Here is a 17,709-nt window from a genome sequence, read left to right on the forward strand (position 1 = left end):
TGAGCAATACTAGAAAACATACATGCACACTTGCAGGTGGGGTGAATGAGGAAGAAGTATACAGGCAATGCAAGAAGTTACTGAAACTGCTGGGGACGCATTCAATAAGGGATCAACGGAGCAGTATGTGAACTCGTGGCAAGCTGGGTGTAGCTTGTGTCACGCTCCCTTAAGAATGAAAATGTGTTTAAAATATACACTAATGCTATGTATTAGGACTGTTTTATGTAACACCTTTCATAAATGAAACTGACCTGCCTACCTGTAGAAACCCTATTATTTTAAAACTTCACATTTCAATTATTTTTAAAGGCTAGGACAATTTTCTCAGGAAAAAATTTCTCTACTAGAAACCCTCTCTACTATTTTAAAACTTCACATTTCAATTATTTTTAAAGCCTAGGACAATTTTCTCAAGAAAAAGTTTCACAATGGACAGTACAAGTAGTTACTGCCCTTTCCTTTTCTTAATAATATTAAGTGATTTTCATGTACTCTGGTTCAGTACATTAAAATCATGCATTTGCTTTACTTCTCTGCAAAGTAAATTACTTAAACTGTTATATTGATTTTATACTGGGATGCTTATTGTACTACTTAACAAAAGATAAATTAAGATGTTAATTCTTCAATTAACATATTTATTCCATCACAGCTATACTTAATAATAATAATAGGTATACTTTACTGAATGCTTTCTATGAGTCAGACACTGCTCAAAGCTTTTCACGGGCATTATCATGTTTAATCCGCACCACAACTCTAATGAAGGATATATTAGTAGTCTCATTTTACAGGTGAAAACATTGAGGCCCAGAGAGATAAATCACTTGCCAAGATCAGGGAGCTAGTAATGGCAAAACCAAGATTCCAACAAGGACCTAACACCAAGGCTCATTCTCTTAAGCATGATGCTGCAGAACACTTCAGACATTATAGGCTTAAGTCATAAAAATGGAGTGAATTTCTCACTGGATTAAAAACATACAGTCATACCCACTGATCTGCTTCACAGAGTTCTGACAACCTTAACCAGTCTAGACCAGCACACAAATGAAAAGCAAGTGTAAGAGCCTCTAATTTGGAAAGAAAACAACTGTGACAAAGCCCATGCTTCCTAATCCATAGCACAGTATTCTCCCAAAAAATGGAGATAAAGTTAAGTCAGCAGAAGCAGCAAAAATAAACTATAGCATCTGAGAGAAGAGGGAAGAACGTCAATTACCAAAGAACAGCGGTCAAAGACCAAAAGGCATAATAAATAGCCTTACGCAACGCATGCTTTACTTGTATTTTATTTTTATTTTAAAGAGTACAATTATTCATGTATATAATAAAAGAATATGATTTTCATCAAAAAGAATTACTTTTTCTAACACACTAATAGTAAAAGAGTTCTATTTCAATAACCTGAAAATGTCACTTCACAGTGGAAAACTTCTGATTCTCGGTCATGTTCGATAACTGAAGTATTACTGTAAATGCTAGCCTGTTTTGTTTTATTGCCTCCCATAACTTGAATTTGAATTTGAATTTAATGAGCTATTCTACTATATTTAAAAATAAGAATTACTACTAATATTTCATTTCAAAGTATCTCAATAAAAACATTTTGAAATGTTATTATTAACAATGTTACATCTTTTAGTTACAGTTTTCAAGCAGTTTGATGTGCAAAATACATTGTATTGCAATATAAGCAATTTTAAGGCATTTAAAGTCTCAATATAAAATACCTTAGTCCAAAGAATTTTAAGAATGTTTTTTATTTTATTTATATTGTCTAAAATTTCAAGTATGTTCTTGCTAGGAATATAACGATATCACAGTAGGAAAACAATTAATAAATGATATCCATTTCATACAGGCTAATGTACTATTTTAAACCAATCTGTTATCATTATGTCTATTTAAGAATCTAAGAATATCCAAATAAGAGAAAGAATATTGTCAAGAGAAGAAGAAATTCATAATTAATGAATATAACTTACAATAAAGTTTAAGACTTTTTATTCAGTTAACTGAAAAAATGTGTTATAAGCGGAATTCTCCTATATCTGTGTTTCAGCTTTTGTTTTATAAACATGATTTTATCAAGTTAGTTATTTAGAGCCCATTTCAATCCACAAGGGATTTCAGGAAGCTTACACTGTTAGTATCCTAGTATTCTGAGTCCTAAATATTGTTCCTAATTACATCATTTTTAATATTTGAAGTACACATAATGAAAGGCATATGCAGTTTTCTTGTAAACAGAACAAAAAGACTCTGTGGAAATGTATAAGAGAGAAACTAATTCTATTTCTTTGATCTATTTATTATAATTTTTTATTCATTAAACGTGACACAAAGTTTTTAAATTATCTTTTTCTATGCAAAATACTCAGCAATTAGAACCAAATAGCAGTGTTGCATTTCTAAGGCACATCATGTGACAATTCCTTATCAGACCTCAAAGAATAAATTCCTGATCCAAAGTTAATGAAACAAATGAAGTGTTCTTCAATGTCAAATAAGCAATTTGAAGGGTTTGCCACACAAAGCATTTATCTGTTACAGAAGTTATTAAAAGCTTTCATCACATTTTAGTGTAATATGCACACCCAAAATGCACTATGAGAGAAAACACGTTAAAAATGAATTACAAAATGAAATCATTAACTCGAGCTGGGCTCTTTTTAACACGGCAGCCACTCTGTAAGTAGGAGTCCACGAAAGTGATCATTTACCTGAAGCCCCTGGCAGTGCCTGCTTTTCCTCTCTCAACTCAACTAGTCCTCTCTAGCCATCTGGAGCTGGACTACTCCAGCTAAAACAAAACTGCTGAATGAGGAAGGAAACAGAAAAACACATGGGAAAGAGAAGGTTTGAAGGTCAACCAGACAGTAAGCAGAAGCAAGAACATTAGGAGAAGCAATCAGACATGTTAAAGCACCAAGAAGGAACACATTCGTAAAATTACAAGGTTTCCGTATGGTCAATTACTATGCCTATTGTATGTTATTTTGCATACAAACATCAACAGTTCAGGGTCTGCTCCTGAATCTCACTCGTGGGACTTCTCAGAGTGATCTACACTATCCACTGTAGAGTATAAAACAATTACAATTTTAATGCAGTAAGAAAAAAATTCAAGTAATACATTGAGCACAAATACCTTAAACTTGTTTCCCACACTGATGAAGCTAAGTTTTCCTGCTTTTTGTTTAGTATCTTTGTTGTTATTTGTGGATGATTCAAATAATTCCCGGACAAATTTATCCCTGGATTCACATATTAAGGACTCAAGAGACATATGTAAAGCATCGTTATTTTTTTCCACAAATTGAGTCTGAAACATAAAGCAAACAGGAATGATTCGGTCCATCTTGTGATAACATTCCTTAACATGGTGCTGCCCAGTAGAACTTTTCTGAGGTGGCGGAAATGTTCTGTAGCTGTGCTGTCCAATATCGGCACCACCTGGCAGTGGGGATATCGAGCACATGAAAGGTGGCCGGTGTACTGAGGAACTGAATTTTAAATTTTATCTAACTTTAAATAGCCAGATGTGGCTAGATGTTACCATATTGCACAGCACAGCTTCAACATCACACGGTTTCCTCCCGGTAAAAGTTATACTCACTGTTTCATAGCACACTGCCCCTGCGAAATGCCTGATGATGAAACCTTCGTCATCTCTGATGTTCCTGTGAACTGCCAGCTTAGACTTTCTGGGAATCTGAAAAATAATACATGCACCAGTGATTAAATTATCAAAAATATACTACACAACTTCCTTTAGAAAACATCTGGCATGTGAAATACTTAAAATTATGAAGGGAGTTTTCATACTTTATATAATTATACTGCTTTTTAAATAAGCCTTAAAGTACCAGTAAGATCTAGCAAATATTTTTGGTTATAATCTCTCAGGAAAGAGAAAAGGACCAAAGGTTTATAAAGTTAAATGCCTGCGTCTAAAGTGGTGGCTCTTGAGCTTGGCTGCTGAACGAGAATCAGCTGGAGAACTTTTAAGCCTCTTACACCATTTACATCAGGTGATCCTTAGGCATTGCCAAGGTCGAGAAGCACTGTTCTACAGAAACACCCAAACTACTGATTTAAACCATACACCCTAACACGTTTACACAATGAGCCTGAATCTATTTGAAGGAAACAACATCATTTTCCGGTTGTACTATCTAACTGTAATATCTCATGTTGGTATCGTATTTGAAAGTTTCCAAAATAAAAGATCACATCTGACCCTCAAAATAGCCTAAGGTTAAGAAAGACAATCTCATTCAAAAATGAACAAGCTAAGACATCAGAACCTTCCCAGGCTTTCGCTGGGTGAGAGAGCTAGCAGATCACAGAGCCCCCCCTCTGCGTGGCAGCAGGCCGGCACGAGTCAGAGGGCGACCCTGGGGTCAAAACGCGGGCCTGCTGCCCAAATCCAGCACTTTCTCTCTATGCTAAACATGGAGGTCTCCGTGCCCGTCCCCTCACCTCTAGCACGGGGTTGCAAGCAGGAGCTACCCCAAAGGATTATCATGGGGATCAAATACAGAAATTCAAGCAAAACTCTTAGACTGTGCCTGGCACATGCTAAAGGTTCAATAAATGGTTATTAATAATTTTATTTTCAAAGACATACAATAAAAGTAATGTTCTGTACAACTCGGAATTTACTGTCTTGCTCTTGTTCTCTTTTGAGGAAAGTGGCCATAGTCCATCCCTGATGCTTTAGTTTGCTGTCCTTGGAGCTCTATGTCTCTGAAACCCTGGTCATAATTTGTTGACTAGCAGTGAGTACTCTTGGTAAAGGCAACCAAGCATCCACAGAGTGGTCTTCACAGAGAGCAGTGAATAAACAGGACTAGATGTACGTCTTTAATCTTCGCAGCAAGTTTTGTTGGGGACGCATACTGCTTTTTTTTTTTTTTAATTTATTTTATTTATTTTTGGCTGTGTTGGGTCTTCGTTGCTGCATGTGGGCTTTCTCTAGTTGCAGCGAGCGGGCTTCTCATTGCAGTGGCTTCTCTTGTTGCAGAGCACGGGCTCTAGGCGCGCAGGCTTCAGTAGTTGTGGCTCGCGGGCTCTAGAGCGCAGGCTCAGTAGTTGTGGCTCACGGGCCTAGATGCTCCGCGGCATGTGGGATCTTCCCGGACCAGGGCTCGAACCCGTGTCCCCTGTATTGGCAGGCGGATTCCCAACCACTGCGCCACCAGGGAAGCCCCACGCATACTGCTTTTTTCTGTCTCTACTGAACAGAGAGAGGCAGCCTCCACATCATATGACTTATTTAAGGATACAGAAGAACTCCAAGTCCATGGAGCAGGTAGTTGTGAGATGCAGTCCCCAGAGAAGGTTATCATAATTATAATCAGCTTCTTAATGCCTTCAACCTATTCACGTTCTTGATTTAGTTAATGACGTATGGAAACAAGAATATTTGCTTTCATTCACTTAAACTCCTGGACCCATCAAAGCAGCGAATGTTATACTACGCTGCAGTCTCAAAACAATAAACGGTACAGGAGGCAGCTGCCACTCTAAGCAGCTTTTCTCTCCTTCCTTCCTTCCTTTCTTTGTTGTTCTAAGATGAGGCAGCACCTACCTTCGTGGGTGAAATTAACATCTACATTTCTCTGTGCTAGTCGGCTCTTTCTGGGTGCAAGGATGGAGTTGTGCTTGCATTACCGCAGGTGATGGGGGTTGAGTGTAAAGATAAACCCAGAGCTAGGTGAACATGGAAAACACCTCAACAGCTGCACACTCCAGCCTTATGGAGAACAGCCCTACCGTTCACTGCCGCAGCAGGTAGTCAAGCACAGCAGTTTACGGAACCAGGTCTTCTGACCCTTTCAGAAGTGTACTTCTCATTTATTTCTACTGCCTTCTGTATCTGTTTTTCCCTTTAGCTAATTCTTCTATTGCTGCAGCTTCTATGACCCTCTCTGAGTACATTTTTCCATTCAAAACTCCCAAGGAAAGAGCATCAAAATCAATTCACTGATCACTAAATGAATGGCTTCCACCAGTCAGACTCTTAGCCACAAGCTTTGCTGGTCTTACAAATTTGCAGACAGGTAGCTGCTTGTGACTCGAGGTGCTAACCCCTGGAAAGCGATCAAGGTCACATGATACAAAACAGAGCAACTGATGGCCACTTAACTCAGAAGGGAGAACATAAAAACAGGTAAACTTTTTTGTACGTTTTAGATAGGTGAAATGTAGTTTATATCCAGCTAAAATCGCCTTGATTAGATAGATCAGCAGCAGCAAAAATATATAGATACAAATTAAATGGTCATCTATAGAAGATACTGTGCTGGATTAATTACAGAAGATGTTTATAGCTGTTCAAAGCCTTACATAACTTATGATTCTAATTACCTAATATCTAATGTCTAGTACATCTTTCTAAAAGTTTTTCTTCCCACCAGAGGCTCAATTTTGAAGTAGCTAACTCACAGAGAGTCGGAAATGGTCTTTGTGCTTCTGGTGAACTTCAGATGTAAAGTGTTGATCACTTGGCTGGGGAAGGCGATTTTCTTCATCCAAAATATCCAGTATTCCCGCTAATTTTGCTTCAATTAAATCTATTTCAAAAAATCGGAATATGACAGGATAAAAAACATAACATTTTAAACTTACTGATCACAAATTGTGAGGACTGGTCAGAAACAATGTAACATGATTCTGTAAGTACTGTATTCTCTCACAAGCTACAGAGAGCAGATGAATTTTACTTCACATCTGCAATTTATTAGAAAATAACATCATATATTTAATATAGGTTTTAGAAAAACCACTCCATAAAGAAAGCAACTAACATAATAACCATTCCATCTGTAAGCCAGGACAGAGGCTAAAGAGCCAGAAATCCCTCCACTCCCACATGACATCTATATTCAAATTGAAGTAAAACTACACAAGTTTTTGCAGGCTTAGCTTTTTAAAATTGTTTATAGATATAGATTCAAAAACTTTCCAGCAAAACGTCAGTAACAGCACATATTTATGCTCCTTCCATTCATGTTTTTGAATTTCCTGCATGTCTAAAATAACTATAAAATGTAAGCTGCTTAAATACATAAGCAGTGCTAAATGGGACAGACTCTAAAAGCCACAGGGCATAGGAAGGGAAATCCAGAAGTGCTAAATGGGACAGACTCTAAAAGCCGCAGAACATAGGAAGAGAAATCCAGAAGTGCTAAATGGGACAGACTCTAAAAGCCGCAGGACATAGGAAGAGAAATCCAGAACTGCTAAATGGGACAGACTCTAAAAGCCGCAGGGCATAGGAAGAGAAATCCAGAAGTGCTAAATGGGACAGACTCTAAAAGCCGCAGGACATAGGAAGAGAAATCCAGAAGTGCTAAATGGGACAGACTCTAAAAGCCGCAGGACATAAGAAGAGAAATCAACATTCTGACTGCACTGGTCAGAGCATGATGCTTCTTGGGCAGTTAATGGAGGTGGAGGGGTACGTGCTAACTGAGCTATAAATGAGAGTATTCTGATAGATGCACGGCTGAAGTGGGCTGAAGGAGAAATGGAAGGGGAGGAGTTCCAGCCAAGATATCTCTGAGAAAGGATATGGTGTGTGAAGGGACATGCTGAGTGGACCAGGTAGGATGTGAAAGTGCTTTGAGAAGAAACACGAATGTAAAGTACTGTTATTATTGTTATTGTTGTTGTTATTACTATTACACTATCTTGTCCAAATCTAGCACATGAGTCACTGACTCAACTGTCAGATTCCACTTTCAAAGCAAGGCTTGCCCAACAGCTGATTTCAGAGATGGGTGGGAAAGAAAAAGGCAGACTGAGCACTCCCTGGGTGGGACAGGGAAAGGCTTCTCTACTGATAAAAACAGACAAGGAAAACAGAGACCCTGTTCTCCTGCTGCACGGTGCTATCTGTATGGGACACGTGGAACTTGTGATGCCAGAGGGTGCCCCGATGCAGAGAATAGAAACAAAGAACTGCAGATGGCAAAGCCAAATCCTGGCAGACGCCTCGGGCTTCCCCACACGAGATAAGAAATCCCTTCACTGCTTAAGCAATTTTTTCCTCCTTAACTTATTCACGTTAACTGTTTAAGAAAGAAAATATCCCTCACAGTAGATAGAAGGAATTTTACGAAAACTTTCAGTATAGCTGAATTCGATGCCTTCATAGGAAAAATAACTTCCTAGCAGTACTAGAGAAGTAAAACCTCTCTCAAGTACCACAATTTCAAGTCCCATCACCAGCAGAGCACAGAAAAATTACTAGTGAAATCATTCACTGTATCTTCCCATACTTCCCAAAAGTAGAGCAAAAAAAAATACATACCTATACAGTCCTGGTTATCCACGTAATGTACTTCATTCACACCTAAACCTTCCTTTTGATAGAGTTCTTGTTCCTAAAATGAAATAATCATAATCATAGATATGGAGCTACTGTGTGATAGGAAATGGATTCACTGTGCCATATCCGATCGTAACAGTTATTGATTAGTCCGTGTACGAGGTTCACACCAGCTGATTCGGGGACTGACAAGCCTTACCAAACATTAGGGAAGAAAAATCCTTGCCCCTAAAGCAAGGCGAAATCAAAACTTACATGGCCAACATAACATGATTTACACTATGTGGAAATGTTCCCTCCTGCAGATAAGCACGCTTTTCCCGAAATACGCTGGGCAGCCAGGCACAAACACAGGGATCTGTTTGTAACCATTCAAACCCAAGACAAGACCAGGGCTTTGAAACATTTTCAGCAATTCTGAAGTCAAACTTCCCAGTAGAATAGACCAGGGATCGGCAAACTTTTCTGGAAGGGCCAGATAGTAAATATTTTCAGCTGTGGGCCGTGCTGCCTTTGTCACAACTGTGCAATTATGCCACTGCAGGGCGAAAGCAGCCACAGATAACAGTAAATGAAGAAGCATGGCTGGCTTCCAATAAAATTTCATTGGTAAAATTAGGCGGCATGCTGGATTTGTCCTGAAGGCCATCGTTTACCCCTGGAATACACAGAGGAACATAACTTGCTTTGATAATTTTAAAAAGCTTAAAAAACCGCTAAACAAACAAGCTCCCTGCTGACATGAAATTTGTCTCTCCTATTATATATCCTCAATAGCCCTCAATCATTGTCTAAAGACAGGTAGAGCAGATTTATAACATTTATAGACAAGTACTAACGTCAAGGAAAGAGCAATTAACTGCAAATGGGCTCTAATATCTACACAGTGATATAAATGAGGAGTATATCATTGGGGAAAATAAACATAATTTAGAAGAATAATTTACAAGTCAAAGTTAAGTTCCTGGATGTAATTCTGGTATCTTCTTAAAATTAAAAAAAAAAAAAAGAGGAGGGAGGGATTTTATCACAGATGGGTGAGCAACGTAATGCGCTTAGGGTGATGTATATTTCAACCTTTTTTTCCCCCTGAACCTTTAAATATTTCCTCCCACGAGACGTACTATTTAGAAAAGGTTTCTGTCATTCTAGAAGGCACCGTCTACTTGAACTCAACCTGAATTTGAACTTCACACATTTACTTTAAAGAATCATTATAAAAATAAACATGGATCAAGGCACTGTCTCCTCTTCATGTAGTTTCTACATAAAGCTTGCTGGGCTGGTGTGGAAGGGAAGAACGAAGGCTGATTAAGTGAGAAGCATACATGCAAAACTTCACACAGTAATGAAAGGACTAAGGCTGCCAGATGAAACTTTTCAGAGAAACTATCCTAACTGATAGGTACTTGTTTTAACCTGCTTTACTTATGCCAGAATTGGTATAATATATAAGATATTATAAGATAAGGTATAAAAGTTGGAATGTACTAGGAAACCCATAAAGACAAAACACAATAAAAATGGGGGAAAGATGAACGGGATGGGAACAGGAAAGAAAATATTTCACATTTCAAGTCCAGAGACAGTGGGGAACTCAGAACACAGCAGTGCTAATACGAAGGGAACAGTGCTGTGAGCCGGCAGCCGGAAAGGAGGGTTCAGACCTGCAGAAGTCACTGAACTTCTGCAGTTTCTTCATCTGTAAAACAAAGGGCTGCATGATATTAACAGATTAATTCTGAGTTCCCTTTAACTCTACTTTCTTCATTCAGTAAGACGTATCTCAAACGGCTCAAAGGAAGGAAAGACAAGGGTTATCAGTAGGTGGAGAATTCCAAATACAAGGTAAAAAATGGTGAGTCTAATCACAAACCCACTGATCCAAAGCTACTTTTACTCACTGTGCGCTCTGAGGTGTGACAAAGGAACCTTCCTAGACTTGAGACTGTGAGTGTAGGCCACCAGTCATCTACTACGAGCAGGGGCAGGAAGTCCTTACTGGACCGGAGATGGTGTCCAGCCAAAAGCACCCCGCTGACAGGCCACTGGCAGTGCACAAGGTATCCTGGCAGGGAAAGAGCTGCCCGGAGGTGGGCCAGGCCAGCGGCCCCCAGGGAATCTCCTGGCCCGGTGGCTTTCCTGCCATACGGAGAGAGGGCGAGGAGACAGCGGAGTGGACAGAAGCAGAGACACTGAGGAACAGGGGGAGATGCCCAGGTCAGGGCTGAGAGCAGACTATTGTTTGGCCGTGGCAGGAGTAGAGACAACAGAATCAGGAAAAGAAACAAGCAGAATTTCAAGTCTAGTAAAAGTCACTAGTAAGAAGCAAGAGACATTCACTTCTGAGGAGGTGCCTATTAAGAGTTTTTACTGGATCCCTAAGCCTCAGCTGCACCATTAACACTTCTGATGGGCCACTGGGGCCCACACTGGGCATCTCTGATTCCCTGGGCCACCTTACACCACACCCCATTCATCGGGCTAACTGCAGTATGTCTCTGTACCTTGAAATTGAAAACAGCTTAATGCGGTTCTTAAATCTAAATTGTATGGCAATTACCTCCTTCAGAATCCGTTCATTAAAAAACTGTTGAAGTTTTTCATTGCAGTAGTTGATGCAAAATTGTTCAAAACTGTTACGTTCAAAGTACTCTGAAAACAAAACCAGAATCTAGAGTCGTCATCAGATCAACGTCACGTTAATAAATTTAACTTAGGATAAAATTTTATTGTATCAGTGTTTAATTTAACATTAGGTTAAAAAATATACATATAATTGTTCCATACTCCCCAAATGCTCTTATTTCAAGACTTAAAATTTGATATGCATTAAAATTAAGTATTAAAAATACCTTCGCTTGACAAAAAGGTGTTTGGCAGATAAGATAAATGTCATATAGTAAAAGATGTAAAATATATGTCACTTGTAAAGATTTTTAAAGCACAGGTGTTAAAGCAATCTAAATCAAAGAAGAGAAATGACTTAAAATGTAAGTACTTTATATTTTTCTGTATAATCTGTAAAACAGTTAGAAAAAATATTATGGATACTAATGCATTTCTAAAATTAAGGGATTGTATTACATTATTTCTAAGATCCCTGTAGCTCTAAAATGTCATGACTCTGTGTATGTGAGTGTTATACTAAAACGGTGCAGACCAGGAAACAAATGTCTGAAGATTACGAAATCTTAAGTCAGTGACACGTGTTTCTCTACCTTTGATCATAACGTAATGCTTTATTGTAAATTTTAAAATATGTATTACATCGAAAACAAAATTCTGCCCCTCCCAAGTGTAAACGCTCATATCTTCCCTTGACAAAGGCAAACAAATCACGAAGGACAACACTTTTGCACAGAGGGAACGCTCACACTGATAAAGCCCAATATAAAAACGGTCAGACTTACTTTGAGATTTTTACAACACGGTAATTCTGAACAAAAGCAGCATTCAGATTTCAGTGACTCGTTTCATTTCTGGTTATACACCTCCACAGTTGTTCTCAAATATCTATCTTGACAGTGTACTCATTTGGTGGAAATTAATTGGAAATAGCTATCTGTTGACAACTAACACTAATGATGAATTTTTTACACATAGTCATGAGTCTGGCCTGTGTGCTAGGTCAACCTGTACCCAGGTCTACGCTGGAGCCAATTGTTTTAATGACTTAATTCTCTTTATCAGCAGCACTCAAGACTTCACCTTTATCAGCTGTACTCATTTAAGAGTACAGAGACATCTCTACCTATAGTAGTTTCAGTCAACGTGTTTTAATTTAAGCATTAGTGTGACCAAAATCCATGAGTCTTTCCTTTCTTTTTTTTTTTTGAAGCATTAGCTTCCTACTTAAATCGCATTATGAAATGAAATGGTGGTATGGACATATAACTGGAAGTGAATACCAGTTCCCTTGTAATACCTTTCATCAAGTGAAAGGTATTACAAGGGAAAAAAAGTTTTTAAAATTTTATTTTAAATATGTGCGAAAATATCAAACAGATACAAACTCACAAACAAAACTATACTTACCAAACCCAGCAATATCTAGGACTCCGATAAAATAGGATGATGTTTCAAAAGGAAAACACTGATTTACCCTGTTGACCACGTGATCGAAAAGATGGCTATAGACAGTCTTTGCCAAGGCATCCCGGGCGTTGTTTGCTTGCTCCACTTTCAGGGGTACCCTGTAAAAGAAGACCGTACCAACAGGAATTCTTCATAGTAATATGTTGTGGAAATAATGCCATATTCCCAAGAACTAAGTACATACTCACTGTGAAGAACAAAATAAATAGTTACAAAATGTCATTCGTGAACAGAGACAGGTAAACAGGGCTAAGTAGAATACTACAAGAGAATTATCTACAAGATAATTAGATTAAAAATCGATCACTGGGTAAAAGAACATTAGGCTCAAAAAATCTTTTTAACCTTAATTTATACCTCACTGTACGTGTTGAATATATAAAAAAATTATTCAGAGGAATAATCTTCCATGTGACTTTCTTAAATGCAAAAGAAATTGTGTTTAATTCAAGACCACTTTAAAGGTCAGAAACTTGGTTAACACTGTTTAGGAAAAAAATGTTTACATCTTAAACTCCAAACTGTCCAACTCTACTCTTTCACATAAATAACTACACGGTATAACAGTGTTGGACGCTGCAGATACAGATACACAGTCCGATGAAGAGAGGCTGCCACAGGAAAGAATTTCCAAACACTGTGCTAAATGCTGTCATAAAGCGTGAGGCCCTGTGGCAATACCAGAAAAAATTATCAAAATTTGGAAGTAACCTTAAAAGTCATTCAGGTCAGACCAATACTTGAATCCCTTCTAAACAGTGATTTTCCAACTTACATTTCTTGTAACAGAACCCTTTCCTAAAGGGACTCTTATGTGGACACGTCATACTTAAGACACAAAAAAGAATGGCTTTGGAACACAGGGGAAACGGAGGACATGATTGCTGAGAGGACCACCCACCTGTGCTTTTACCAGCCTTCCCTTGGGTTCCAGAAATCTCTCCAAGGAACCATGCAACTGTAGGGCACTATTATACATCCTCCTCGCTGAGATTTTCTTCATAATAATAATCTGCAGTTGGCTTAGCAAAGAATCAGGCAAAGCACACCTTGCTAATATTTCCCAAAGTAAGAGTTACCGAATTTTCTGAGTGGCTAAAAGATCTTTTTTATCCTTATTTTTTTTACTTCGTTGAAAATTTTTTGAAATATGTCACTAGAAACTCACTGTCTGCCTTATTCAGCAAGCGATAGAGGACCTGGCTTTTTTCCCCACAAGGCAGGATTTTTACAGAGCAATGAGTGAGGGAACTTACTTTATCACTGTTCCTTTGGTGCCCCCTGCTGTTGTTAGCATGACTCTTGTAGTTAAACTTACACGAAGATCATCTTGATCCAAACCCAGTAACTCAGCACAATACTCCAATGACTGAGTAGATTTATTCTTCAGATTACAGCCACCTAATGAACACATATTTCAATTTGAAATTAATAAACATTGTATAAACCAGATTTTCAAGATGCATTTCTTAGAAGTACACTTCACTTACATAAAACTATGGACTAGACAAGGCTTAGTTGTGACTTTTAATTTCACCTCGCTTGTTCCCCGCCCTTGTCAGACACTCACACTGCCAAGGTCATTGGGAGACCCTCACTCAGGGCAGCCCATGATACAATCCGTCCAGCCCATCAATTTTAGCCTGTCACAGTTTCATTTTTTTAATGACCCTGCAAGCAAAATATACTAATGATAGATTATAATCCTTGTTAATATATTAAAATAAATCTCTGGAATAACAGAGTGCCTTATCACTAAAATCATACGACTGCAGAAAACATCAAGGAGTAATTTCAGTGGTAAATGTTGTGAGGCACCGGAGTGGGTCAGTGTGGGTGTGGACGTTTGTCTATGTGTGTGGGGGTGTGTGTGTGCACATGCGTGTGCTCGTGAGGCTCGGGGACAAAGGAAGAGGGTGAGGAGGGCACGGCTATTTCCTGTACATCATATCTATAGATTTCTATTTATGGAGCTTGTATTAAAAAGTTTTTTCTAGAAAGACAGAATACGACAGTGCTTAGACTCGGGGCTGTTCTGGCTCTACAACTTACTAGTTGTGTGACCTTGAACGAGTTACTTATTCTTTCTGTACTCAGTTTTCTCACCCATACAATGAGAATACTAACTGTACTAGCCTAATAAGGTTGTTATGAAGATTAATAAGGTTATATACGTGAAGTGCCTGGAATAGTGTCTGGTACCTAATAAGCACTATCTGAAGGTACCTATAATTATTACCTTATTACTACTAATATTAAAAATAATACACATTTTATTAACATTTTTATGGTTTAGTGCTTATAAATGATTCATTTTAAGACTAATTTCAAAATTACAAAGAATGTATGAAACCATAATGAGAATTTTTATCATGACAAATTAATACACTACTTAACAGACTGCTCTCAGGAGAAAGAAACCATGAGATCTTATATGAATAAGGCGTTGTCAAGACAATTCATTGGGGGAAAAGAACAGCTTTTCAAACAAATGGCACTGGACAACTGGACATCCACATGTAAAAGAATGAAATTGGACCCCTACTTCACACCATACACAGAAATTAACTCAAAATCAATCAAAGACCTAAAGGTAAGAGTAACACTGTTAAACTCTTAGAAGAATACAGACATAAATCCTTGTGATCTTGGACCAGGTAATGGCTTCCTAGATATGGCACCATAAGCAACAAAAGAAAAACAGACAAACTGGATTTCATCAAAATGAAAAACTTTTGTGTTTCAAAGAACATTCTCCAAAAATGAAAAACACAACCCGCAGAATGAGAGAAAATATTTGCAAATTATATATCTGATAAGGAACTTCTATTTAGAACATATTAAAAAACTCTTACAACTCAATAATAAAAAGGCAATCCAATTAATAAGTGAGTAAAGAACATAAGTAGTCATTTCTCAAAAAAAGATATACAAATGGCCAATACAGTTGAAAATATGCTCAACATCATGAGCCATCAGGAAAATGCAAATAAAAACCACAATGAGGTAGCACTTCGCAGGCACTAGGGTGGTAAGAATGTAAAACCCTTCAGTTACTTTGAAAGTCAATTCCTCATAAGGTTAAATATAGAATTACACTATGACTCAGCAATTCTACTCCTAGGCATACACCCAAGAGAAATGAAAACATGTGTCCACACAAAAACTTGCACACAAATGTTTATAGCAGCATAATTCGTAACAGCCAAAGGTGGAAGCAACCTAAAAGTTCATCAAATAACAAATGGATAAACAAAATGTGGTATATCTATACAATGGAATATTACTCAGCAATAAAAAGAAATGATGCACTGACACATGTTAAAACATGGATGAACCTTGGAAACATTATGCTAACTGAAAGAAGCCAGTCACAAAGAGCACATACTGTATGATTCCATGTATATGAAATGCCCATGATAGGCAAATTGATAGAGACAAAGTAGAACAGTGGTTGCCTAAAGGCTAGGGATTTGGGAGGAAATGGGGCGGGGTGGGGGGGAAATGACGAAGGGTATAGGGTTTGTATCTGGAGTGATGAAAATATTCTAAAACTGAATACAGTGATTGTTGCACAACTCAATATGAATTATACTTCAATAAAGCTGAAAAAAAGAATAAGGGGAGAGGAATACTTAGAAGATATATTAAACCTTTAATTCTTTGAAAGTAAGATTACTACTAATTTCTAGTTTATACACACATACACATTATCTAAAATTACATAACTCAAAAAGTTGACCAACAATAATTGATTAATTCATTTAAATACTTCTTTTTTTTTTTTTTTTTTTTTACTATTCTGCAGTTTCTTACACACTTCCAGGAATTATGTAAGGCTAGCATAGAAAAAAATTTATTTTAAAAGTTTCAAAAGGGCAAAATACTGTGAAATAACTAACGCAAGGCTTTTCATGTCACTCCCTTTCCAAAAAAGAACTTCGTTGAACACATTTTACATTAGTTGTTATAATAATGTATGTTTTTGTTACGTGGAATTTTAAAAACATAGGAAGTCCCCAGAGGTATTCTTTGCATTTCCAGAACTTTTAAATAGCAGTGGGAGCTGTCTAAACATTTACTGAAGAATAAAATTTCTGATAAAATAATTACGAATATACAGAGCTTTTTCAAATTGCAAGGTCATGCCAAAATTGAGCTCTCTAGGGCGGGAAAAATCAATTCTGATTAGAAAGAAACCATCTGAATCTATAGGAAAGATCACAGGAAGGATGAAGATTAATATAATAAAATCTTAGCTATTAAAATTAAAATAGCCTAGTTTATTAATTCTCTGGATTCATTGCCTCATTCCAATCTGCTCTGCTTTTTGCTCATTTTCCCTTCAACAGAAGGAAGTTTGAGAAGAAAAATAAAAGATAATGTGAATATCTGCTATGTGCCTTTGGACCATTTAAGTGCTTTTCAACTAACCAGATCATGCCACATTTATGATCCTCTGTGTACATCTGCATGTTTACTACACGGTAATAACATGAGGTGTGTGAAAATGCTACCTATCACTTCTAACAACATGTCCAAAGTGTGCATTAATTTTTCTAAACTTTTTTGGATATTACTTAGAACTCCTACATGCTCCCTTGGTATAACAATGCTACAGAGCAAACGAAAATGTATTCTAACATTCATTACATTTTCAAATCCCTCAAAAAAAACTAATAACAATTTTAATGCATACTAAGAACATACCTGATTTTGCTTGGTTTTTCTTTTTGTTTCTTTTACTTTAATCTGGGAGTAATCTGCATTTTTATTTTACTTCTTCATTAAAAAACAGAGTGATTACTACATGCCAGATGTAAGTATTCACATCATTCTACAAATATTTAACTCATTTATTCCTCTTTATAACATGAGGTAAGGCCTGTTATTTATTATTCCTAGTTTACAGGTGAGGAAACCGAGACACAGAGAGGTTAAGTTCCTGGCCCAAGGTCACACAGGCAGGTAACACACGGTGAAAAGCCTGGCCCAAGACCACGTGCTCTTACGCACCACACTCTTACACACCTGATGTTGATGTCACAGCACCGCGGACACTCAGTCTGAAAGCCACTCAGACTGTCGACTTCCATTTGCTCAGAAGGTTCAGTGACAGGGGGCAATGAGGGGCAGTTATCACACGTACTGGAGTTAGTCAGATGTGGGTAGAACCGGCTCTCACACCTACAACTTCACTAATGACCATATTACTTAAACTTCTGCACAGGTCCTACTTCTGTAAAATGGAGATAATATCCTCT

At 37.6% G+C, this 17,709-nt stretch overlaps 1 protein-coding gene and 1 long non-coding RNA gene across 12 annotated transcripts in view; one reads left to right on the top strand and one right to left on the bottom strand.

Annotated features, from left to right (window-relative positions):
• LOC309666676 overlaps positions 1–17,709 on the top strand; it is a 314,729-nt gene that overhangs the window by 167,107 nt on the left and 129,913 nt on the right. The window lies entirely within an intron of this gene.
• The window catches only part of MYO6 (myosin VI), a 141,579-nt gene that overhangs the window by 36,729 nt on the left and 87,141 nt on the right, over positions 1–17,709 (bottom strand). For 10 of the 11 annotated variants that reach the window (XM_082474155.1, XM_082474157.1, XM_082474156.1 and 7 more), the window contains 7 exons: positions 13,702–13,846; positions 12,386–12,543; positions 10,911–11,002; positions 8,330–8,402; positions 6,460–6,587; positions 3,626–3,721; positions 3,158–3,331 (listed from right to left, as the gene is read on the bottom strand). In XM_082474155.1, coding sequence (XP_082330281.1) covers positions 3,158–3,331; positions 3,626–3,721; positions 6,460–6,587; positions 8,330–8,402; positions 10,911–11,002; positions 12,386–12,543; positions 13,702–13,846 — 866 coding nt within the window. Of the gene's footprint in view, positions 1–1,279; positions 2,824–3,157; positions 3,332–3,625; positions 3,722–6,459; positions 6,588–8,329; positions 8,403–10,910; positions 11,003–12,385; positions 12,544–13,701; positions 13,847–17,709 lie in introns of those variants that run through there. The other variant, XM_082474152.1, reaches the window with a different exon arrangement.

The sequence above is a fragment of the Balaenoptera physalus genome, assembly GCF_965194825.1.
Source record: "Balaenoptera physalus genome assembly, chromosome: 9".
NCBI classification, from domain to species: Eukaryota; Metazoa; Chordata; class Mammalia; order Artiodactyla; family Balaenopteridae; genus Balaenoptera; species Balaenoptera physalus.